Raw genomic sequence first — 25444 nt, 5'->3', positions numbered from 1 at the left:
GCTGTGCCTTTCTTCAGCTGTGCTTGGGGACCCTCCATGGAGTACCAGGGCCAGCCCTGCGGGTGCCTTGGAGCTGGCGGGTGCCCAGAATGGGGAAGGAGGCAGCAGTGGGAAGGGAGAGGCCTGACGGAGGGGATGCTCCTGGCCTGAGCCTTGCGTCGCCATTGATGCAGAGCAGGAAACCAGGAAAGGCCTGGGTGGCCCCCTGTGCTCATGAGGTGGTGGGCAGAGACCCCCTTACTTGTGATTTGAGAGGGAGCCCCTGGCTTTTTGAGCATGTGGGTGTGTGCCCATTTCCACGAGGGGCTCCTTCTGCAGTCCCTGTGTGTGTGCTGCTCATGTGTGGGAGCGTACATGCATACATGCACCGTGGCAATGCATACATGCACATCCATGTGCCAGAAGCTGGAGGGACAGAGCCTCCCCTGCCCAGCCAGCCCTGCTGGCCAGGAGCCTGCAACCACCTGCCTCAGTCTTCTCCGGGAACGACCCAGGGCCATTTTCCTCCAGACCCTTGAGGCAACATAGACTCTCGCTCTGTGGAAAGGAAACTTGAACCCTGGCAGCTCCTTTCTTTGTGCTGGTTGAGTCATAAGAGCAAATCTCAGAAGCCCAGAGATTCCCCCCAGACGAGGCTCAGCCTGGGAGACCCTCGCCCTTGACCTCTACTTGGCCTGGGCCCTTCCACAGTGGGTGCTCCGTAGATACTCCCGGATGCGATCCCAACACACTCACCCTGGCTGCTCGCCACCTGCCTTGGCTGGGCCCTGGGTTGGGCCCCCCACTGTTATGTGGCTGCCACACTGCCCAGCCCCGGTTCACGGCCCTTAAGTGCCTCCTCCCACGAGGGGCAATGCTGAGCCCCTTCCGCCTTGTGCCGTGATAAAGGGCTTATGGGGGTCTCTTATTGACTGAATTTTATTTGCTGACATTAAATGGTGCAGTGGGCTGGTGAGCCTGGCTTCCCGGTTCATAAATGGGATCAAAATGTCACTGTGATTCCGTTAAAACCTTTAAAAAGGATGGTTGTGTCACCCAGATCTAGTTTGTAAACCTGCTCCAGCTGCTGTGTGTCTCTTGGGGCCAAGTGGCCTGCCCTGTCCTCCATTTTCTCTGCTGGTGCTGGTCCTCCATCCCCAGTCTCCTGCTCCACCATAAGCCCCAGGCTGAGCCAGTGTTGAAGCTGTAGACATAAATCTATAGGCCGTTTGAGTATTGAAAACCAAGCAGTGCTGAGTGGAAGAAGCCTGTCTGTCCATCCACCCATTCCCCTGTCCGTCCGTCTACCCATCCTCCCCGTCCGTCTGTCCACCCATCGGCCTGTCTGTCCATCTACCCATCCCCCTGTCCGTCCGTCCACCCATCCTCCCGTCTGTCTGTCCACCCATCCGCCTGTCCATCCGTCCACCCATCTACCTGTCTGTCCGTCACCCATCCCCCTGTCCGTCCATCCACCTATCCCCCATCCGTCCATACACCCATCCCCCTGTCCATCCATCCACCCATCCCCCCGTCCATCTGTCCACCCATCCGCCTGTCCATCCGTCCACCCATCTACCTGTCTGTCCGTCACCCATTCCCCTATCCGTCCATCCACCTATCCCCCTGTCCATCCATCCACCCATCTGCCTGTCCGTCCATCCATCCATCCCCCTGTCCGTCCATCCATCCATCCCCCTGTCCGTCCATCCACCCATCTGCCTGTCCGTCCATCCACCTATCCCCCGTCAGTCCATCCACCCATCTGCCTGTCTGTTCAGCACCTATATGCCTGTCCATCTGGCACTCTGGCCCTTACTGCCTGGCCTGCTGTGACTGCTCCCTCCTGGACCTACTGGGCCAGGTCTCCCCACTCCACAGGAAGTGGGGCCAGGCCTCTCCCTGGTGATCTCAGTACCAGAGTTCACAATGCGCTCCTTGTCAGTCTCCCCCTGACTTCATACCCGCCTTGTCCGGCATCCCCGCTTTAGAGGTGGAGGATAGCGTCCCTGAGACGGGGAGCAGTTTGGTGGGGCTGCAGGTTGAATGACCCTCGGACCAGGCCAGCTGAGATCCTGGTTCCTCACCTAGTGTGTGGAGCCCTCCTCTCCTGCTGTCTGGATTCCGACTCTGCTCCCTGGGGTCCAGGCTGTGTGGGGCTCCTGCACCCTTCTTCAGGGCAGCCTGTGACGGAGGGTCTTCTCACCTCATTCCAGAGGGCGGCTGAGGCCTGTAGGAGCGGGTCCCGTGTTTGCTCTCCTGGGAATCCATTGCAGAGGTGGGCAGTTCGGCCTCCTAACTCACTCATGGTCCACCCACTGCTTGCCAAATGCCACAAGGGCCGCAGCAAGACTGAGCCCCAGAAAGTCTCTGAGGTGGAGAAAAAGCTGTGGGGCCTCGGGGTGGGTTCAGGGCCTTTCAGTCACGAAGCCACTGCCCAGGGCCTCAGCCACATGGCCACTGGGGTCATGGCCACTGCGGGACCCTTCCTGTGAAGCAGCTCACCTCCCCAGACAGCCTGGACGTTTCCGGTGTCAGCGTTCTCTCCCGGCACCCCGTTGGTCTGCACGGCCGTTTCCGGAGTCAGCGTTCTCTCCTGGCACCCCCTTGGTCCGCACGGACGTTTCCGTTTCCGGTGTCAGCGTTCTCTCCCGGCACCCCCTTGGTCTGCACGGCCGTTTCCGGAGTCAGCGTTCTCTCCTGGCACCCCCTTGGTCTGCACGGACGTTTCCGTTTCCGGTGTCAGCGTTCTCTCCCGGCACCCCGTTGGTCTGCACGGCCGTTTCCGGAGTCAGCGTTCTCTACTGGCACCCCCTTGGTCTGCACGGACGTTTCCGTTTCCGGCGTCACGTTCTCTCCCGGCACCCCCTTGGTCCCCACAGCTCAGCATGAGTGTTGTTTCCAGAGCCGTCAGCCTAGGTGGGCTCTCTGGCCTCAACCCATCTCCGCTCCAGGAGTTAGGCGTCCTTGGCCCCCAGGCCCCGGTGGGAAATGAAGCCATCCACGTGTGATTCTGGGATGGCCGTGGCAGCTTGGGCAGACACAGCCGGTTTTGGGGGTGTGGGGGCGGACGCTGGTGATGGAAGCCTCCTGGGGCGAGTGGGCTTCCCCAGGTTGGGGCTCTGCCGGCTGGACCGGCACAATCCCCAGGCTGTGCCCTCAAAGTGGGGGAATGAGGGTGGACAGCGGGAATCAACCCAAGGCCATGCGGAAACAAACCCCTGGAAAAGGGAGTAGCTTAGTCCGTTGGGAAAAACCGAGAATCCTAACAGGGGCTTTGCGCCAGTTTGAGTGGGGCAGCAGTGGTGCTGGACCATGCCCTCCAAAGGCTTTACTTTGTAGAGATTCGTAACAGCCTTCGCCAGGGAATGACGTGAGGGGTGGGTTCTCTCTCGAAGCCGCAGGGGAGACAGGCCACTAGAGCAGAAAGCAGGGAGCGTCGATCACACTCGGGGGCGGAGGGAGCCTAGCCCAGGCCCTGCTTCCGCCTGTGCTCAGTTTCCCATAGTAAAATACCTTCCAGTAAGGCTTTGGAGTGGCTGCTCCACCCGCCAAGAGCCTTCAGGGCTCAGGCTGGGCGCGAAAGCTCATGCCTGTAGTCCCAGCACTTTGGGAGTCTGGGGTGGGCGGATCACTTGGGCACAGCAGTTCAAGACCAGCCTGGGCAACATAATGAGACTCCATCTCTACGAAAAAAAAAAAATTAAAAATTAGCCAGGCGTGGTCACTCACACCTGTGGTCCCAGCTGGGCCATGGGGAAACTGAGGTGGAAGGATCACTTGAGCCCAGCAGGTGAAGGCCGCAAGATCGCACCACTGCACTGCAGCCTGGGCATCAGAGTGAGACTCTGTCTCAAAAACAAACAAACAAAACAAAACAAAAAAACCAGCCTCCAGGCTCCTCACTGTCTCCCTCCAGCTCACAGCGACCACCCACGAGGGCGCATGGGGGAAGAAGGGTGGCAGGGGGAGGCTCTCCCCCACACCGTTGCCCCCCACACCTGGAAAGGGCTCCCCAAAGGTGCCCAGCCCAGGACGTCCTCCCACGGTTGTTGGCACGTCAGGGGCTCTGTGCTGCTCTGTGCTGACGTACAGCCCCAAGCACAAAGCCCTCCTTCCACTGAAGAGGGCCTGGGTACCTGGGAGGTGAGTCGGCGTGGGGTGGTGAGTAAGTGGCCTGCGTCATGCTTTGCTAGCTGCCGCACCTGCAGAAGAGCCGCTGTGGGAGGGGAGGGAGGGAACAAGCCCAGCCCCTCTGAGCTGAGCCGGGGCTTCTCTGCTGCGCAGCCAGCTGGAGGAGTTGTGCTCAGCTGGGGCCCTGGTGAGAAGGCGATTTGGTGTGTGTGTGTGCGTGAGTGTGTGTGTGTGTCTCCCACAGCCTCAGACAGAGGGAGCTGGGGCCCAGAGCCAGGAACATGACGAGAAGGGTTTGAGGCTCTGCTGTGGGCTGGGTGCTGGGCCACGGGTCCCCAGTTCTCCCACAGCCTCCTTCCCCTCCACGCTGTCCCTGCCTAATTGGCCCCCCAATCCTCTGGAGCACTGGCAGCCCCAGCACCTCCTCCCAGTCAGTGCTCTCCACCTCCCTGCAGGAGGGACAGGTAGTTATACCCCAGGAACAGAGAGGAGCAGGGCCTTGCCCAAGGTCACACAGCACCCACCTCTAGGATGCTGGGACTCTGCTGGGGACAAAGTCAGACTCCCGGTTGGGCACCGTGGCTCACACCTGTAATCCCAGCACTTTGGGAGACCAAGGCAGGCAGATCACTTGAGGTCAGGAGTTTGAGACCCGCCTGGCTGACATGGTGAAACCCTGTCTCTACTAAAAATACAAAAATTAGCCAGGCGTGGTGGCGGATGCCTGTAATCCCAGCTACTCAGGAGGCTGAGGTAGGAGAATTGCTTGAATCCGGGAGGCAGAGGTTGCAGTGAACCAAGATCACACCACTGTACTCCAGCCTGGGCAACAGAGTGAGACTCCATCTCAGGGAAAAAAAAAAAAAAAAAAGTCAGACTCTCCTGCCTGAGGTGGAGGAGCAGAGGCCTGTCCTGTCCCCCACTGCCTAGGTGGGGAGACCAAGGCTGACACTTGTGGTCGGTCCTGGCTTCCCGACACATGATTCCTGCACCTGCCGGAGCCTAGGGCAGAGCTGCCTCCCTGCCCACTCTCCTGCGGCCTGCCGGGCACCAGGGATGTTGGGAGGGTGTCTTGGTCCGTTTGTGCCCTGATGACAAATTCCTGGGGCTGGGCAATCGCTAAAGAGCAGAGATGTATTTCTCGAAGCTCTGGAGGCAGGAAGTTCAAGGTCTAGGCACCGGGTCTGGTCTGGGGAGGGACTTCCTGCTGCGCCCTCCCATGGCAGAAGGCAGAGGGCAGGGCGGGGGCACTGCGTGGAGCCTCATAAGGGCCTTGGTCCCGCAGGAGAGCAGCCTCACGGACTCATCACCTCTCAATCCTGTCATGGCGGTAACACCTGGGGTTTGGAGGGGCCACATTTGCACCATAGCAGATGTGGAGAGGGCAAGGCCAGCTGGTGGGCTGTGGGGTGTCCCCACAACAGCCCCTTTCGCAGGGGACTCAGGACACTCCAGGGACCCCTGGCTTCACTCTGGGTGATGCTGTGCCAGTGTGTCCCGCTCTCTGGCCCTTTGGCGGAGGGGTTGCTAGGCAGTGCCCTGGCCCTTGAATCTGGCTGGTGCCTACCCTGCCTGAGAAATTTCATGCCCCCGAAGTCCACACCTGGCACAGTAGGTTGGAGCTCAGGGGCCGCCACAGGCCTCCAACTCCGGACGCCCTTGTGGAGTGGCCTCAGCCTGGACTGCTCTTCCCGGCCAAAGAGCAGACTGGAGCTCCGGAGCCTGGGAGGAGCCAGCCTGGGGCTGCCACAGGTCTCTGACAGCATCAGTGGGTGCAAATGCCCATCACGTCAGTGTCCCCTGGGACTGCCAGGGGATGCCAGGAACTGGGCCAAGGGATGCCAGCCTCTGCACACACTCCCTCTCTGGCAGCCTGGCTGTCCCCTTCTGGCCCCACTGCCCTGGGCACTCTGCTCAGCACCTCGAGCCCATGTGTCAGATGCAGAGCCAGGGATTCACCCTGGGGGAGCAGCTGTGGCCCAGACTCCCCAGGGCTGGGCGGGAGCTGGGTAGGGAATGTGCCCGTGGGCAGGAGTTGACCTTCTAGCTGTGGACCAACCCCGGGCAGCCAGTGGGCCGGTGGGAGGCAGAGGCCAGAGGGTGGGGTGCCATGGCAGCTCCCGGTGTCCGAGATCACTGGCTGCCCCTTAGGCAGAGGCCAGACGGCCAGGTGGGGCTGTCGCCTCCTTGGTCACAGCCCCTCCCGGGACAGCCTCTCAGCTGGAGGCAGGGGCTGTGCTGCCGGGTGTGGACCCTGCCGATGGGTGGGTGGCACAGACCCCCTTCCGCACAGACCCCCTTCCACACAGACCCCCTTCCACACAGACCCGGGCTTGCTGTGTTTTCTCTCGGGGAGCAAACAGTGCCCTCTGCTGGACTCTTCAGGGATTGCAGGTGCCCCCGACCCAGAAAGCAGGTTCCTCCGGGATCAGCCCAGAAGCAGGGCAGCCAGGGGCCGGGCAGGCGTGGATCTGGGCAGTGAAGGTGTGTGTGAGCCACAGACACTGTGTGACCTGTGGGATGGCAGCGGGGCCAGGGCCAGAGGATCCCCGAGGGCCTCTGGAAGGCTGGGTGCAGTGGCCCTGCAGGAAGGTGAGATGCAAATTTCGGAGGAAAGGAGGGGAGTGGAGGAAGCAAAGAAGCCCCTGGCAGGGGCTGGGGTGGGGCCTGGGTCCCCTGTGGCAGGGACTGGGCTGGGGCCTGGGGCCTCTGTGGCAGGGGCTGGGGTGGGGCCTGGGGCAGCAAGGGGCCAGCAGGGCTGGGGGAGCTGCATTTCCTTGGGGCTCCCAAAGGCCCGAGTCTCACTGGGGCAGGGGCCTGGGTCCAACTCCTGGGGAGGTGGGTTCTTGGGGAGATCCCAGGATATGCAGGGAAGGGCAGGCATTAGAGGTTGCACCACAGGACGGGCTGGGTGGACAGGGGCCCGGCGCTGGGCAGGGGCTCCCTGAGGCCTCACGGGGGACAGGGAGGAGGGCCTGTGCAGCCTGCTTTCTTCCTCCTCACCTTTCTGTCCTTGTTCCCAGGGACAGCTCAGAAAAGCTCGCCTCTCCTTCCATACCGCCAATGGCCCCCCTCCCATACCTTCTGCTGTCCCCTCCCATGGCCACCCCAGGTCCCTGTCATCTCCCAGAACACTCCACCTTCAAATCTTCCCATCTCCCTCTAGCTCCCCGCCGCCCCCAGGGAGACCTCGGTGCCCAAGCACGGACCTCTCGGTGTCGACAGGAAAGTTGTTCCTTCCTGGGCTCATGCCAGGCTAATTCCTCTGGGGGGCCAGAGTGCCAGGCACAGGGCGGGCAGTGTGTTTCCTACATGATGGGCAGTATGAATGGAGGCCATGGCTGCAGGGACAGATGCTGGGAGGGCACACCTGAGGGCCTGCAGCAAGTGTGGAATGTGGACATGTGTGGGCCAACAGAGGCTCAAAGACCAGAGCTCAAGCCTAATAACGGATGCTTCCTTCTGGCAGCTTGGACAGGAGGACCAGACCCGGTCCTGGCCCCAACTCTACTCCAACCCCAGGCAGGCACTGAGCCCTGGCCCCGTCCCCTGTGGACCCTATGGAGAGTGAGACCACGGGATGGATGTCTGCAGGTGTGTGCTTTGCTCCTAACCCAGGGAAGCCAAGAGCTGCCTTCCTGCCTCCTCCCCCCACGGTGACTCAGCGCCACACTCCTCTCCTCTCGCCACACTCCTCTGGCCACACTCCTCTCCTCTCGCCCCCACCGCAGCTCCACACTGACTGAGGGTGCAGGTCCTCTGGGTGACAGGCAGCAGTCCTGGGGGTGGACGGGGGAGCTGACTCATTGTAGTGGGAGGAGAGGTGTCACAGCTGAAGTCCCCGGAGTTTGGACCCCCAGCCTGTCCAGGTAGCTCCTGGGAGAGCACCCAGGGCTACATCTTCCCAGCAGTGGGGAGGTCCCCTGGGCACCAGAACAAAGACCCCTTTACTCCAGGCTCCACCCTCAGAAGCCATGGGTTCCTGGACTTTGGTCTCTCTCAGTCACCAGCTAGTGCCAGTGGCCTCTTTACTGCAGGGGTCAGGAGGCTGTCCTGAGAGATGGCAAGAGGGACTGGCACGGTGTTGGGAGGTCCCAGGGTGGGATGGCCCCAGAACGCCCTGCTGGCGGTGGCCCTCAGGGGAAGCAAACTTCTGCCTTGCCCTGTACCCATTCAGACAGCCCCTGCATCAAGGGGCCCTGTGGGGACACTGGGTGAGCCCAGGGACTGGAACCTTGCAGAGAAGAGGCACAGATCATCCCTCTCCCAGGGGTTACTGGAGCTGGGCCATGGTCCTGGTTGGGGCAGGGTCCTGGTGTTGGAGGGAGGGGGCCATGACGCTGGATGGGGCGGGGCCATGGTGCTGGATGGGGTGGCCCCTCTCACCGCAACCACAGCAGCAGCCTCCTCCTTCCAGTGCCCTCTACGATGCTGTCCCCCGACTCCGGCACCATGGTGCTACCTCCTCTGGCATCACAATTCTGCCTCACCAGCACCACAGCCTCGCCTGCAGGACCATGGCCCCAGAGAGTGGCCACTGCCTCACTGGCTGTGAGTGTGGGCGGGGCCTCCTTCATCACACTCGGAGAAGAGGGACCCTGGGCTTCACTGGATGAACCTGGCAAGGGGTGGGGGTGGGCAGACCCCCAGAGAGCGGTGGCCCCCACTGTACTGCATCCCTGCGGTGCCCCCTCACAAGCCTCTGAGGGGAGGCCCCGGGGAAGCCCCATCCTCCCCATTTTCTGTGAGGAGCCTGAGAGAGCAAGGGTCAGAGGCGACCCTGACCCCAGATTGAGGTGGCTGCGTCTCCCCGCCCTCCCTGCACTCTCCTTTCGCTCGTGGTTCCCAGGGGCATTTGTCCTGGGGCCACCAGAGGAGAGGGGTCTGGCCCTCAGACTGTCCAGAAACACCTGGCGGGGTGGGCCCCTGCCACCTGCCCCTTGCCCACAGAGGGCAGGGCTGTCGCCTGCACCCCTGACAGCTGCAGCGCCTCCGTGGCCCTGGGCGAGCCCTGTCCAAGGTGCTGAAGGAGAGGCGCTGACCCCTTGGCTGTTTTGCTGCTCACTGATGCCTCCAGGGAGGGTCAGGAACGACTTGGGTCGGAGAGTGCCCCTGGGCCCCCCTGGGGAGCTGGTGTGTGTGTGTGTGTGTGTGTGTGTGTGTGTGTGTCCCAGTCGACAACCAGTGAGGAACTGAGGCCTCTGCCAGACGCTGTGTGAATAAGCTTAGAAGCAGACGCCTCCTCAGTGGAACCCTCAGATGACCCAGCCCAGCTGGCACCTCCACTGTAGCTCAGAGCCACCCTGAGCTGAGCCCCTTCTGAGTTCCTGATCACAGAGACCAAGTGAGGGTACAAACAGTTCCTGCTGTCTGGCACTCCTTGGTTCTGGGAAATTTGTTGCACCGACTGGCATGGGATCGGGTAGGCCGCCCTCTGCCTCCAGGGGCATTCACTCAGCGGTTTCATGCCCCAGAGCCCCTAGTGAGACCAACTGAAGCTGGCTTCTGGCTAAGAACAAAGTCTTGCCCAGCTCTTCCCCCTCCCAGTCCTGCTTCTCCTGAGAGACTCCCTTAGTAAAGCTCTTGAACAAAAGGCCTCATTGTATGCTCTCCTTCCAGGGAGTCTGACCTGAGACAGTGGCTGTCCTCGGCAGGGTTGACCATTGCTCTGCAGGATCCTGGGTGATGAGAGTGGTCTCCCTCTGGGATCTGCCTCTGAAATTGTGCTGAGAGATGGCTCCCCGGGGGTCTCTCATGTTTCTGCATATGGCCAAGTTTGTTCTGCTCAGGGCTGGACCCAGCACTCCCCTCACAGGAATGGAAGTGGGGTGGGGGTGGGGGGTGAGTAGCATCAAGCCATCGAGCCAGGTCCTGAGCAGAATAAACATGGTCAACGTGGCTGAAGACCCAGGCCCTCCACCCTTGTTCTGCCAGAGCAAGAGGTGGGCTTTCCTTGGGAGGAGGCTGAGAGAGCGAGTGTGGGGACAAGTGGAGAAGGGAACTTGCCTCCCAACTTGGATCACAGCTGGAATCAAGGGACCTGGGTCCCTGCTCTCACCAGGCTGGGAGCACCGACACCAGCAGAGAGTGGGAGTCCTGGGTGCTAGAGGCACTGGAAGGAGGCTACTGTTGATGGGGCTCCTTCGGGGCACCCACCTAGACCCCAGTCTTCTTCTCTGTGAGGTGGCTGACAGGTCCCTGCCCAGCTCCCCCCTCCCTGGTGTCCCAGTTCTCAGGGTGTTTGCCTGAGGCTGAGCCATCCCTGGACCCCTGCAGCTCTCAGCACTTCCTATCTCTGGCAAAGGCCACCTGCAAACAAACCAGGAACTCCTCAATGTCAGGGTGTGATGAATCACCTATGGACTTCCCCAATGCCCCCTGTCACCAAAGGAAGTCTCCAATAAAGCATTATTGAGCAAAAAAAGATAAATCAACATGAGGGCTCCTTGCTAAGCAAACTAGGAGTGAGCAAGGAATCCGACTAACTAGCTGATGGTCTGGCAGAGGAGCTTGACTCCCTGGGACCTCACACCTTAGAGTCATCCCAACTCTGATCCCAGGGATGTATTCCTTTCGGAGCCTCTTGACCCTTGCCTGGACAGAGAGGAAAGGAACAGAGTCTTCCAGGCTTGCACAGCTGCCCACTGGCCCATCACCTCCCCATCCACTCCTCAGGAGTCGCTCAGGTTTTGTCCTGAGACCCCAGAAGCACGAGTGAGCTCTCCTTCTGGGCCCCAGAGTCTCTGGTGCACACTTCCAGAGCCCCTGGAGGGCTGTGCCCTAAAAATCTGCTCATGTCAGATTCTAGGAGGACTGCAGTTTGGGCTTATCCATTCTTGGGCCTTAGGAGGGTGGATGGGTGGGTGGGGCAGAGGCTGGGTGGGGGATGAATTTCTAGATGGGAGAGTGGAAGGTTAGGGGTAGATAAGATGGGTAGATGGGAGAATGATTACACTGATCACGGCATTAACAGTTACACAGATGAGTATGGACACGACGGGGAGTTGGGCATGGAGTGTATTGGTGTTGAAAATGATGGGGGTTGTAGTTTCATTGTAATGGGGTGATGATAAAGATAAAAGTGATGGCAATGAGGATTATGTTAATGAAGATGATGATGGGAAAGATGACCATGCTAGCGCTGACGATGATAATGATGATGATTGTGTTGAGGTGGAGGTGATATTAATGGTAGCAATGATGGTGACAGTGGTGTTGTAATGAAGGTCGTGAGAATGACAATGGTAAAAATGGTGATAATCATGATAGGGTTGTTGAACTCATGAGGATGATAGTGATGATGGTTGTGATGGTGATGCTGTTGCTGCTAATAATAATGGTGTTGATATCACTATCAATTATAGTGATAGTAATGATGGTGATGATGACAGTGATAGTGATGATGATGGTGATGATGGCGATGATGATGATAGTGGTGGTGGTGTTGATGGTGATGGTGACGATAGTAATGGTGATGGTTATGATGGTGAAGATGATGATATTATCCGTCATAGTGTTAATGATGATGGTGGTGATGATGATGATGATGATGATGACGGTTGTGATGGTGAAGACAATGATTATATTATTTTCCATCATGGTGTTGATGATGATGGTGGCGATGATGATGGTGATGGTGATGATGATGGTGAAGGTGATGGTGGTGATGGTGATAATGATGGTGATAGTGATGATGGTGAAGATAATGATGGTCATGGTGATGACGATGATGGTGATGGTGGTGATGGTGATATCACTATCAATAATAATGATAGTAATGATTATGATAATGGCGATGCTGATGCTCATATGATGGTAATAGTTATGATGGTGAAGACAATGATATCATTATCTGGGATAGTGATGATGATGGTGAGAGTAATGACAGTAATAACCATCATGGTGATGTCAAAGGTGATAAGTTGGGGGTGGTAATGATGGCATTTGTGTCAGTGTTAGAATTGGTGGTGGTGGTGACATTTGGTTTTGGTGGAGGCAGTGAGGGTGTTGGCCAGGTGGGTGTCATGGGTGATAATGATGGTAGTGACAACTGACTGTCAGGATCTGAGGCCATAAGTGGACTGACAGCTCTTCCTAAAACTGGCTTAGCTGAATATCCACAGATTTAGACCACGCTTTCTTCAAGCCCCTATCCCTGTTGTGGGCTGGCAGGGGACATTCCCTTCAGTTTCTGAAAGGCTGCCTTCCATGGAGGCTGTGGAATGAACTCAGGCCCCTCCCTATCAGCCCAGAAAGAGAGACCAGGGCTGAGGGCCGGTATGACCCCTTGCCAAGGCAGTTTTCATCTCTTCGGCCTCTTGTAGGCATTTGTGGGAGAGAGAGTGTTGTTTCCTCCAGAGCCAGGATGGAGTTGAGATGACAACCCCATTCCTGGACGTTCCACTTGTCCTCAGATTGTGCCCTGGGCAGGTGACATGGCTTAATGTTCCCAGTGTCCATTGAAGAAATCTGATGCCAGAGAGGGAAAGTGACCAGGTTGAGCTCAAAGCTGAGTCCCTGCTCCTGAGACCTCCCTTCACCAGGGACCTCTCTGTCTGGGGCAAGCCCACCTTGTGTGGCAGGCTCTTCCCTAATTGAACAGTCACACTCCTGGATTCTGTGCCCACTTCTGCCCCCTCCTCTCTGGGGGCCCCACCCTGCCTCAGCAGGCTCACCTGTAAGGGGGAGGGGGTCTGATACCTGTACAGTGCTTCTGCACCATGCCTTTTCTTGGCGAGTCCAGCCAAACCTGAAGAAAGGAGGGTGGGAGAGAAGGAGAGAGAGGGAGAAAGAGTCAGAAAAAAGTATGAGTCATTGGTTCAGCTGGTAGGTGGCTTGGGCTTCCAAGCAGTCGCAGGGAACAAGATTCTGTGCCAGTCTCCAGCAGGACGGCATCTGCCCCTCCCATTGATGAATAAAGCCATGCAGTAATGTCACTTGACACTGTCCATAAGCATGCCACTCTGCTGACTAATTCTTTTTAATTAGAAACAAGAAGGGCAAAAAAGCGTTGTCCTTGGGAAGCTTGACAAGCGTGGGTTTCAGAGGCTGAGCTGTTGCTGCCCACCACTGCTCCTGGACTCTTGGGTTTCCTCACCATCCTGGAAGTAGAGCTCAGCCAGGGCTAAGTCTCAGATTCAGGCTGGGTGGTTCTGGGTCCCCCTAACTTGGCAAGAGGCTCAGCAAGGCAGCCTGGGAGTGGGGCAGCTGCTGTTCTCACCCCTGGTGAGGTAGATGGGTATGACACCTGCACCTGCCCCCCAGCACGCTCACTGAGTATCCCTGGTGGGGGCTCGGCCAGGTGCTGGTCATTCAGGTGTTAGCAAGGCATGGTCTATGCCCTCAAGGTGCTCCTGGGCTGGTGGCACGATGAGCATTCAGGGGTGCCCCAGGTCTGTGGGAGCCCAGGGCAGGAAATGTGTCTGAGTCAGAGGGCATCTTCCATGCAGGAACTTGGAGCCGGCCCTTCGTGGACACAGGAGGAGCCTCAGGAACAGGCATGGTCTGCAGAACCCTTGAAGTGTTCCTCATTGCCCCCATAACCTCCTGCCAGTCTGCCTGTGCCATATGCCTGCTTGGGCTGGGAGAGGCTTGAGGGCTGTGGAGTTTTCTCAATAGAAGACCCAGCCCAGGGCCAGTGCAAAACCATACCCAATGATAATCATTGTAATAACAGCCGAACAGTGACGTGGAGCAAGCATTTTGTGTGCCAGGCTCTGCCTGACCTAATCCTTGCTGTCCGCCTGCCAGGTGGGCGCTGTCACCACTGCGACGATTACTGCAGCACAGGCAGGTTCTTGATTGTTGCTCAGCAACTTCACACCGAGAGGATTGAGAGTCAAATGTCAGAACACAAAATGGGTATTTCAGCAAACGCTTCGGAATTCATCAGACCCCTCAGCACTGGTAGCCCCAGAAAGAGAAACTTCTCTCTTTAGTGGCAGCTTGTTTGAAGAAACGGGCTGGAAGCAAGTCTCCTCCAAGGCCAAGCTTGGAAAGCCTTCAATGTGTTGGGGTCTTCCACACCCAGCTCTAGGTGCAGGAGCTGCTCACTAGCTGGGCTTTCATCTGATCTTTGAAACGAAATGGAATCTTCCAGAGGCTTGGTGACAGAACATCATCATTCTGATCACTGGCTCAGTTAAGCCATCCCATGCGTCATGCACTCCTGGGAGACCCTCCACATGGCTGGGTGAGGAGATGGGGCTGCAGGGAGTCACAGCCTAATCCACTGCCTCTGGAAAGCTAGGCAGCCAATATGTGATTTTCAGGGATTCCTTATTACAGGAAACAAGGTCTGAATTGGGATACCCTGTCCTTTCTGTGCCTTAGGAAAGTGGATTGAAAAACTTGCCCACAGACACATAGCCAATAATGACTATGACCGGAATCTGAACCCAATACCTTATGCTCAAAGCCTTACTCTCATCAGTAAAATCCATTGTCAGCCAGAAAGCAACCTGGAGTTGGGGTGCTCACATAATGAAGGTGGTGGTAGTGAGGGGGAAGTGGCAAGCACTGTGGTGTGGTGATGGTGACTGAGATGTTGATGACGGGAATAACAATGAGTAGTGGTGACAGTGGGAGGTCATGGTTATGAAGCGCTGACAGTGGAAGGTCATAGTTATGAAGGTGGTGACAGTGGGAGGTCATGGCTATGGCTATGGCTATGGAGTGGTGACAGTGGGAGGTCATGTTTATGGTGTGGTGATAATGGGAGATCACGATTATAGGGGTGGTGACTGTGGGAGATCATGTTTGTGGTGTGATGACAGTGGGAGGTCATGTTTATGGTGTGGTGATAATGGGAGATCACGATTATAGGGGTGGTGACTGTGGGAGATCATGTTTGTGGTGTGGTGACAGTGGGAGGTCATGGCTATGGGGTGGTGACAGCGGGAGATCATGGTTATGGGTTGATGGCGGTGGACACAGTGGTGATGGAAACCTTTGGTGGTGCTGGCTATGACAGTTGCATTGATGGATAGTTGAAGTGGTGGTTTTGCTGGTGGTGGTAGGACTGCCTGGGGTAGTGGGGGAGAAAATGAGGTTGGTAGAGGTGGAGATGATGATAGGAAGTTTACCAGTAAGATGGTGGGTGTGGTGGGGATGTAACGGAGTTCCTGGGTGGAAATGTTGGTGAATGAAGGTGGGGTGCTGCTCATGGTTTGGTGTAGTGTGGAGAGTGTGTTATGATGGCTGTGGTGGAAGGGGCTGTGGTGGGGTGGTGGTGACGGGAGGCCACGGTGATGATGGTAGATGGGTGGTGATGGTGCTGATGGCAATTAAGATGATAATGGTGGTGGTGGTGATCATGATGGTGGTGATAGTGCAAGGAGGCTGTGCTGTTGATGGCAGTTGAGGGGGTGATCGTGGTGGTCATGGTGATAGTTGTGGTGGTGGGAGAGCTGGTGGTTTTGATGGTGGTGATGGAGGTGATGACTGACAGTGGGGTTGGAGGAAGTGGTTGTGACAATAATTATGGCAACTCATAAATGGGAACATTCAGCATTCAGGTCAGAGCCTGAGCCCCTTGTAGGAGAGCAGTAGACCTTGGTGAGTACACCTCTGGGTGAGAATGGCATCTAGAGTCTGGCCCACCCCTCCCACGGCCAGTAGCAGGGCTCCTGGGAGATTCACGGCTCCTGGAGCAGCTCCTGCTTATGAAAATTGGGCAACAGTGCACTCACCAGTGGCTATGCGCACACCTTAGCCTTCCGCCTCTGGCAAGGATGGGCTTCTAGGGCTCCTGAGGCTGGACTGGGGGCCCTGGGGTCTCCGTGTCCCCATCCTGTGTTTTGGGGGACAGGCAATGCCTGGGCGCTGAGAAGCCGCTTGACTGTCCCAGGTTGCACATCTCACCTCCTTCTCTGTCAGTCTCTGGGTCTATGTCCCACATATGGAAAACCTGACTTCCCAGGGCCGAGCTCAGTGTCTGGGGGGCCTGACCTCCACCCTGAGGGTCCCCAGATCTCCCAGGCCTGTGCAGACCCTGGAACGGGGCACCTCAGATCTGAGGGAGACTGTGGGTGCCAGGCAGGCCCTGGGGAGAGACTGAGGGCTCTAGGAAGGAGGAGCTCCCTGGGATGAGGGGCAGGGCTGTCAGGGCAGGGGAGGCCTGGGTGGAAGCCAAGCCACTCAGGTGCTTGTTCTCAGCTCCCCCAGGCAGGGAGGGCAGGAGGAGGGCTGAGGCTTTAGTCCTGGAGGTTTTGGAAAGGAAAGGGGCACATTCAGGTGGGGTTCAGTCTCCAGGAGCGGGTCTGGGGCCTGTAGAGGCTGCTGAGGGGTGTGGAGAGGCCCACATTTCTGGAGCTCAGTGGGGCACGCTTGTGGGGTGGGGTGCGGATCCAAGGGTGAAGCTGGAGGGGTGTGCACCCCTCCCGCCCTGTGCCTTCTTCCTGACTGCCAGCTCTGGGGACAGGGTGTCTGTGGCAGTGAGACAACTGCCCCCATATTGGCCCCCTGACCGCCAGCTCTGGGGACAGGGTGTCTGTGGCAGTGAGACAACTGCCCCCATATTGGCTCCCTGACCGCCAGCTCTGGGGACAGGGTGTCTGTGGCAGTGAGACAACTGCCCCCGTATTGGCCCCCTGACCGCCAGCTCTGGGGACCGGGTGTCTGTGGCAGTGAGACAACTGCCCCCGTATTGGCCCTCACCTGCTCCCCCTCTCCTCTTGGGATCCACAGTCTGTGGACCCAGCCTCTGTCTGGATGCCCTGAAAGGCCTGGCCTCCCCATTCCACTCCTCCTCTTTCTGGGGTGAGGAGCATGGCCACTGTCCTTAGGGAGGGCCGAGGGCTGGAGCCAGAGAGGGACAGAAAGGGTTAGAGACCGACAGAGGGGGACAGAGTGGGACAGAGAGGCAGGACAAAGACGAGGCAGGGGCAGGGAGAGATGGAGGGGAGAGGTAGAGAGATGGAGAGACAGGGACCACTGAAAGAGGGAGACAGGGACCGCTGGAGACCGCGCGAGGTGGGGTGTGGCCAGCAGGTGGCGTGCAGGCCTCAAAGGCATCCGCTAAGCCCCAGACCCAGGACGGAGGGAGGGCTGGCAGGACCGGACCCAGGAGAACAGCCCAAGCTGCCAGAGGCCGGGGAGCCTGAGGACGGCCTGGGGGTCCCAGAGCCCTTCCTGCAGACACCTGCATGTGGGTCCAGGCTTGCCAGCTGTGAGCAGAGCAGCCCCTGCCCGGCTCGGTGCCCTGACCCAGTCTGAACTCGCAGCCCACCTTCCTCTGCTGCCCCTGAGGCACCCTGCTCTTCTCTTGGGTGGGCCCCACCCTCAGGTGCTGCCCTTCCACTGGGGATCTGATCCCCGGTCTGACTTGGCCCAGGAAGGAACAAATGCATTTTTAGAGGCCTCTGTGACATTCGAGTTTCATAGTCCCTGCAGTGGGGAGCAGAGGGCAGGCTTGGTGCACCCCCTCCTCTGTGATCTCAGCAATTCCTGACCCTTCGGGGCCTCAGAGCTCACTGGCCTGGGAGAGGGGAAAAGGGAGAGGAGAAGGCCCCTCCTGGTCCCCTTTCCAGGGACAGTGAGAGAAGTCCAGTGGCCAGGGCAGGTGCTGACCCCACCCTGACCTTCCCTGACCCACCCACCACCCAGGCTGCTCAGAGGCTCAGCAACAGCGTGCAGTGAACAGGCGGTGTCAGAGAGATAGATGCGCTTCCGACAGCTGCCTCTCCACCCCTGGGCTCCCCCAGCCTGCCCAGGGCTCTGCAGCCCTCTCAGCCTGCCATGCCCTCCCAGGCCCCAGGTCTGCCACCGGATGCACCTTAGGACCAAGATGCAACAGAGGGACACGGGCTTACATGGCCCTGGTCCTGCCCATGCAGACCGCCCAGGCTTCTCACCAGTTGAGCCTCCCCAACTGGCTGCCCCACGGTCAGCTCAGAAGGTTTCCTGAGGACACCGGCCCGGCTCTTGGGAGCAGCAGATGGCAGCAGGCTGAGGACTGGCGGCCTCAGGGCCAGGAGAGCCTGAGTACAAATCACAGCTCGGTCATTCACTATGGCCCGGGTTCCCCGGCACACCCCTTGCTATCTCTGTGCCTCAGTGTCCTCATCTGTAAAGTGGGGTGACACTGATCGCCCTCCCGGCTGCTCTGAGACTCAGCAAGATGCCCGGCTCACAGCAGGGCCCTCCTTTTCTCACCACAGGACCTCTGCTGCCACCTGCTTTTCCAGAAACACACAGCACAGTGGGCTCCCCACCCCCACCCTAGGACCAGGAAGGAGACCCTGGTAGGAGGGACCAGTGGCATAATGGCTGGGGTCCAGCACAAAATGAAAACAGAGGCCCTTTGTCCAAAAATGAATCAAAATCGCACAGTGCTAAACCCAGCACTGCCCCTCTGAGCTCAGGGACCAGCGTGACCACCCAAGCCGCCAGCCCCGTGTCCCATCACACTCCCCACTGCTGAGCCTCACGAGTCAGCTGGGGGTGCCCAGGGCAGATGCGGGCACCCATGGTGTCTGGGGATGTGGTGCTGGGACCTGGTGAGGAGGAGGCTCTGCCCTCTGGGTCTCAGTATCTCCCTCATCTCCCAGGGCAGGCAAGACCTTGGAGAGAAGCTGACCCAACTCCCAGCACCTGCTGGCGCTCAGTAGGCAACGCCTGTCCCCATCTGTGAGCCCCAAGCCATCATACAGCGCAGAGCCCACTAGCTCTGCCTCGGGAAGGGTCCCTGGGAATTTGTGGGAGCCTGAAGGGCCACTAGGCAGGGCCGGGACCTCTTGGGAGAGGGGTGTCTCCCGCCGCCCTCTGCGGCCTGCCCTTTCTGCGGTGCTGTGCCCTCATGGGGCCCGGTGCCCGGGAGCAGGGGATGGTGATGCCAAATCCCACAAGCACAGCAGCCTGCGGTGTCATATGGGAGCCAAGGCAGGGCCGTGTGACCCCTGGCTCCTGACCTCCCAGCCGGGGGCCCAGGTCATCCACTCCTGGTAGGGCTGAGGCTGGGCAGGGGTCCCTTCGGGCCAGCACCTCAGAGAGCGGGCAGGCGGGCAGGTGGTGCGGAGTCTGCATGCGTGAGGAGCTCCTGGCCGCGTCACCACCGCGCTATTCTCAGCCTGTCTCCTTTTATGGCTCCGGAAGTGAGCTGGGGTTGCTGGCAGCCTGGCTGGCACTGGGGAGAGATTTAAATGGAGATGCAGAGGACAGCAGGAAAGTGCAGCCATCAGGGTGGAGGCAGCTCACCGTCCGGGACGCCACCCCCTCCCTGGCACGGGCATCCTGAACCCCCAGCTCTGGGGGCGTCTGGCCTGGCCAGCTGGCAGTGAATCCTTCGTCCTGATTTTGGGGCAGCCACCCTCGGGGCTCCTGCAGCACAATCTGGGCCAGGTGGGCGTCCAGGGAGGTGTGGGGTGGGCACACAGCCTGGCTGGGGAGCCAGTGTGGGGGAGCGCCAGGCTCCAAACCCCCAGGCCGGACTCCAGTGGCTCCTTAAAAGTCCTCTTCATGCTCCTCCCCAGCTCCGTGCCGGCAACCCGACACGGGGGACCCCCAGCTCCCCCTCAGCCCTGGCCCCCAAACAGCTCTTAAACCCAGCAAAGCCACTCCCCACCTGCCTGCCCCTCTCTGCCCCCACTGTCCTCCCTTTTCCATCCTCCCCACCAGCTCCAGGCTGGCATCCTGGCCAAGGTGAGGCAGGCCCCGGACCTATCCCTCCCCTATCTTCCCTGCCTCCAGGCTCTGCCCTCTTTGGAAAGAACCCAGATGCCCCCGTGCTCCTCCTTGGCCCCCCCACACCACTCTCTTCACAAAGGCCCGTCCTCACCTGCCCACTGCTGGCCTCACACACCTCGGGGGTCAGAGTGTCTCCAATGGAGCCAGAACCAGGTTCCATGTGCCCAGGGCGAGCTCAGGGCACACGCCAGTAGGTGTGCAAGAGATGGGTACCCTGGCCCACCCACTCACACTCACACACACTCACATACACACATAGTCACACACACACATACACTCACACACATGCACACACACTCATACACTCACACACATGCACACACACACAAACAGACATGCAGGAAGACTCCATTTGTGCTCAGGGGCTCCTATGGTAGCACACACAGGGGAGGCCAAGGCACGCAGAAGACTCAATCAACATGGAACGAGGAGGTCAGGAAGGCTTCCTGGAGGCGGTGATGCTGGGCTCAGGTTCAGACAACACTTACAGCAAAGCTGACTCTTTATGCTTAGGTGTTAACACTGGAACATTTGTCAATTGCACAGGGGGTGGTGGGCAGTGGAGTGGACGGGGCATTCTGGGTGGAGGGAGGCTGGTGATCCAGGGCCCATGGGCTCCTCCTCACCCTCTGCCACACCGCCCAAGCTGAGAAGGACCTCAGCCTCCATTTGGTCCACTCTGTCCCCTGTGGACAAGGACGTGGGGCCAGAAAGGTTGAGTGGCTTGCATGAAGTCACACAGTGCCTCGTGGAGATGTACAATGAACGGTGCCTGGTTCTTCATCCCGTGCTCAGACCAGGCTGGAGGCACCCGCTGTGAGGCACCTCCTGGGCTCAGCCCTGCCTGCTGTTCCCGCCAGCACACCTGTCTCCCCATGTGCACCCAGGATATGCTCCCGCAGTGCCCAGATGGTCCTCCTCCCGTGTCCCAGCGTGGGCGGTGCCAGTCAGAGGGGACCAGCCTGACCCCCCAGCAAGAGCGCCCGGAAGGAAAGAGCTGTGGGTGTTCTTTGCAGAGCTCTGGGTGGGGCGACTTGCTGGTGCTGATGGGTGGCAAAGCCTGCAGGGGGCATGGTGATGCCCACCCCCTTATTTTATGGGGTGCTCTGCACCTCCTTGCACTCCACCCCCTCCCAGGGTCATGCCTCCATCTGGCTTAGTACCTGCCAAGCCTGTCTCGGGAACTTTTGTTGACAGAATGACTGATCATCCCACCGACTGGGCAGGGCAGAGCAGGAGCTTCCTCGGAGCACTTCCTCAGCGAGGAAACTGAGGCCAGAGAGGGCGTGGGGGCTTAGGGAACTCACCTACAGTCACACAGGAAATGAAAGTGTCCGTGAGACACCTCTGGGAGGTTGGAGGTCTCCCCAAGACCCCAGAGACCCCAGACACACTTTCTGCCTTGGCTCTGGCTTTCCTTGCTGTGTGGCTCGTGCTAATCCCTGGCCCTCTCTGGACCTCGATTTCCCCTTCCGTGCATGGCTGGGGTGGCGGTGGTGAGGAGCGCACGTCGCTTGTCTGCCCATGGTCGGTGGAGGCCTGGGCTCTCGTGACCCCAGCAGCCCCGAAGGGACGCCTGTGCAGCTAGGCCAGGCTGGCTGGAAAAATACAGAACTTTCCTTGGAGGCTGGACTGGGAGGCGCTCAGGCAGGAGGCAGGAAGGAGGAAGGAGGAGGGAGGAGGGAAGAGGGAGGAGGGTCTGGTGTGTGGGGGCCCGGAACGAACAGGCTGCCTGTTCCAGGGACAGGGACGTAGCAGCACAGAGCCTGCCAACAGGAGAAGAGGAAGGAAGGAGCAGTTGTGGGGAGGGGGGCGGTGGTGGTGGGGAGTGGGGGGCAGAAAGAAAATGTTCCCGCAGCCCCAGGGGGCTGGGGAGGCTGCAGAGGCTGCAGAGGGAGGGGGCCTCGGAGACCCCTGGGCCCACCCGCCCTGCACCCATCTCCCATCGGCCCCCAGGCCATCAGCTTCCATCTTCTGCACCAGTGCCAGAGCCAGCCCACTCCTTGGGGCCCCTCTCATCCCTCAGGGTCTTTCCCAGCCCTTGTTGCCACCTTGGGAACACCAAGCACTGTGCTCATCGCTGATGGGGATCTCCTAAGAACCCTGCCCCATTCCACTCTGGTCCCCTGCAGGGCTCTCACAGAGGCTGTCGGGCTGCAGCAGCTATGAGGCTGGAGGTCAGGCAGGTGGGTTGATGGACGAGGGCCTCAATCCTGTCACTTGCCCACTCAGCAGCCTGGGGCAGGTTCTCCCACCCCTAAGGACCCCTGTGGAAGCTGAGGCGAGAGCATCTACCTGGGTGGCCAAGCAGGAGCAGCTGCGCCCCGGCCTCTCTGCCCCTCTACTTTCCCACCTCAGTCCTTTGTGCCTCCTTGGTCTTTTCCCCAGGCTCAGCCCTGGCCTGCTGTGCGCGCCCCCATGCTCTGGAGGTGGACTGGGACCCTCATCCTCAGCTCTGCTCTCTGCCTACCCTGGCCCATCCCCACTGCAGGTGGCACTCAGGACGGAGACAGCAGGGCCCTGGTGTCCTCCCGGCTGCCTGGACCCAGATCCGCCAGCTGCCCCTGCAACTCGCCACCAGGTCTGTGCCGCCAACGCAGGAGTGACACCGCGAGCGGGCGCTGCCCAGGCCTCGGAGGACAGAGGAGGTGGGCAGGGCGAAGAAGCCCCCAGAACCTCTCCTGAGGAGCTGAGGGCAGGGCCCCCCGGCCACTTCTCAGGCTCCAGACTGGCACTGACGAGAGGCTCCAGCAGGAACGGCTGGGAGAAACCTTGCCAGACCAGGTGGCACGAGGCCAGGGACGAGGCTCCTGGAGCCCCGGAGCTCCCGGCCACCCCTCAAGGCCTTGGCATTGCCACCCACTTTACGGATGGAAAGCTGAGGCTCAGGTGAGCAACTGTCCAGTGTTTCCTGACTAGAAAGGAATGGAACAGGAATCATTCCAGTCCTCAGACCCTCGCCAGTGCCTGCTCTGGGCCAGGCCCTGCTTACGCTCAGGTGTTCACCTATGGGGTGAACCACCTATAGGGTGGTGCAGGGACTCAACCAGGCCAGGCAGCTGGGACAGCCTTGCCCTGTGCCTGCGAGGAAGAGGCAACAGGAAAAGAGGATACCTGGGGTGGGAGTCCAGCCTGGGAGCCCAGCAAGGTCAGAGGTCAGCAGCTCCTGGAGCCTGTGGAGCCCTGGGCTGGACAGCTAGGGACACCCGGTGGGAGCAGATGGCTGAGAGGCTGGCCTCCAGGTCTGGCCACTCAGCCTGGGCCAGCAGTGGGCACCCTGAGGGCATAGGGCATCCTGGTTCTTCTCTTCCAGTCCCACCGGGCAGTAGGTGGTGACGGATGAGGCCATAAGGCTGGGGAGTGGTCACATGTTGGGGGTGGATGCCCTAACCAACCCCTGGGACTGCCGCATTCCTTCTCTGCTACCAGCTCCTCACTCCACATGGTCCACACGGAAGGGCAGCAGGAGCCCCGGAATGTGTGCAAAGGGTGGGGTGGGCAGGCGTGTGCGGCCAGCAGTGGGCAGGTGAGGAAGGGCCTTTATGAAGACAGTGGTGTGGGGGGCCAAGGCAGAATTGGGGGCCCTCTGGGTTGTTTCCAAAGAGGACAGAGCCTGGAGGCAGGGGAGATGGGGGAGGTGTGTGCCTCTGCGTGTGCCCATGTGTTTGCGCATGTGTGTGAGTGGGGGTGGGCGTGAGCTCTGGCCTGAAGGGGCCGGTGTTTGCCTCTCCTTGCTGAGCAGCGCTAACTGCTGGCACCCAAGATCAGCAGGGCCAGCCTGGGGGGAGCAGCAGGATGATGCCCCAGGTCAGCAGCTGCCCTGTGAACACTCCTGGCAACCCAGAAAGGCCCTGCCGGAGTGGGTCAGCCAGGGCTGAGACGGTCTGGGGCTGCAGGGAGAGAGCCGACTCCGTTTGCTCTGATCAGGCAGGAGCAGAGGCGGCTGGGCACCCCAGAAGGAGAAGGGAGGCCCAGGGCACAGGGTGGCCCCTGCCTTTCAGAGCAGGTACCCGCACTCCTCTGGGAACCTAGGTGGTGGGGGCTCAGGAACCAGCACTAAGAGGTCCTTCGAGGCTGTTGTGAGCCTGGTGGAGATCTCAACCATGAACAGAACCTGGGGGTCACGGGCTACCCCACCCTCCCCTGCAGGACCCCTCCTCTCAGGCAGGTGGGGCCTCAGAGCTGTCAGACCTGCGCAGCAGCAGACCAGATTGGCTTTGAGAGTGGGGGTCCCCCAGCTGCTCCCGACCTCCTTGTGCAGGTCTAGCCCCCACCCCCTTCCCCTGTTCCTTCCCCCACCTGCACCCCCAAGCCATGCTGCTTCAGTGGCTGTCAGGGACGGGCAGGGGGTGGGGGTGGGCTGGAGAGAGGGGCAGGGCAGGCCCCTGTCAGGAGCGGCTCCCACCCCAGGTGGATGGGAGCCAGACTGGCCTCCTTTCCCGAGGCTGCAGTGTGGGGGTTTGGTGAGGGCTTCTGGGGCGATAATTGGGCAGCGATTAAGTGTTCCTGGCAGCTGTGGCTGTTGCCTGTCACCTGTCAGCTCAGGCCTGCATTCACAGCCTCTGCAGACCCTGCTGGAGGGGGTTGGGGAGGGGAAGACGGGGCTCCGCGTGGTACCCCCGACGCTGCCTGCCCTCGTGCCATCCAGGGCAGGCACTGTGCTCTCCCACCGGTCTCGGCTTGGCCACTTCTGGCTTGCTGTTTAGCAGGTGACAGGGGTGGTGAGGGGCCACGGGGCATTGAGCAGAGGACACCAGGATTCCTCACTAAGGGCCTGGCTCCTGCCCAGCCCTGCCTTGCTCACCGGGCCACCTTGGGCACTCACCCTTGTCCAGGCCTGGCTCCCTCCACACAGGTGAGGGAACTGAGGCAGCGGCACCACCTGTGACCTTGGCTCACGTGTCCCCAGTTCTGCCTCTTTGTCAGCTTGCTGATGCCTCGGGTGGGGGCGGCAGCTGGAGGCCACTGCTGGCCAGAGGCCTAAGAGCTGTGCCCTGGCGGGGCCGTCAGGGGCCACACGGGCTTGTAAACCCTGGCGGGGCTGGCCCCTGGTCATTGCAGTGCTGGCTCTCACAATGGACACACATGCACAGTCAGTGCCCAGCACCCAGACAACACCTGCAGGCTCAGGCTGGCCCCAACCCAGACATGTGGCCCTCGGGGACCGCCGGCTGCACTCACCCAAGGCTGCTGGCATCTGCCCGTCCCGCATGTGCCCACCCAGCTCCTCTCCCAGGGATTCCGCAGTGGAGAAGCGAGAAGGTCCCTGTGCTGGAGGCTTCTCTGCCTGGCTCCCCCTCCCAGCTCCGCGGTGCCCCTCCGCCCTCCCTTCTCTGTCCGCCCACTTACCTTTAATTAGAAATGCCAGGAGAGCCATTTTTGGGGAGTTTTTTTTGCCAGAAAGACATTCCCCCCAGGGGCGGAAGGAAGGAGGAGACAGACTGGCTCTGAGGCGGGGAGAGGGCTCCCCGGGAGAGCTGGTTGGGGGGGCTCAGAGGGTTGGCAGGGAGTGGGGATTCCAGCAAATGGGCACCTGTGTGCCCTTGAGTGCCTGAATAAGACGGGGGGTGCTGGGGGGAGCTGAGGGCTGTGAGTGGGGGGTATGAGTGTGTGTGTGGGAGCTATGAGTGGGGGGTATGAGTGTGTG

At 59.9% G+C, this 25444-nt stretch overlaps 1 protein-coding gene and 1 long non-coding RNA gene across 2 annotated transcripts; one reads left to right on the top strand and one right to left on the bottom strand.

The window, feature by feature from the left end:
* Positions 1–904: 904 nt before the first annotated feature.
* LOC134740051 (uncharacterized) lies at positions 905–4022 on the bottom strand. Its single transcript, XR_010127311.1, has 2 exons — positions 2067–4022; positions 905–1197 (listed from the first exon to the last, which is right to left on the bottom strand). It is a non-coding gene; the product is annotated as an uncharacterized LOC134740051 (long non-coding RNA).
* A 2481-nt stretch (positions 4023–6503) lies between these two features.
* On the top strand, positions 6504–25163 carry LOC129042919 (uncharacterized). The gene is made up of 5 exons (XM_054499236.1): positions 6504–6705; positions 7583–7707; positions 8531–8664; positions 22289–22686; positions 24859–25163. Exons 2-5 carry the CDS (start codon positions 7674–7676, stop codon positions 25154–25156), a joined length of 864 nt encoding a protein of 287 aa, XP_054355211.1. The 5' UTR covers positions 6504–6705; positions 7583–7673; the 3' UTR covers positions 25157–25163.
* Positions 25164–25444: the final 281 nt, after the last annotated feature.

The sequence above is a fragment of the Pongo pygmaeus genome, chromosome 7, assembly GCF_028885625.2.
Source record: "Pongo pygmaeus isolate AG05252 chromosome 7, NHGRI_mPonPyg2-v2.0_pri, whole genome shotgun sequence".
Classification (NCBI taxonomy): domain Eukaryota; kingdom Metazoa; phylum Chordata; class Mammalia; order Primates; family Hominidae; genus Pongo; species Pongo pygmaeus.
This window is presented reverse-complemented; position numbering and strand designations above follow the sequence as displayed.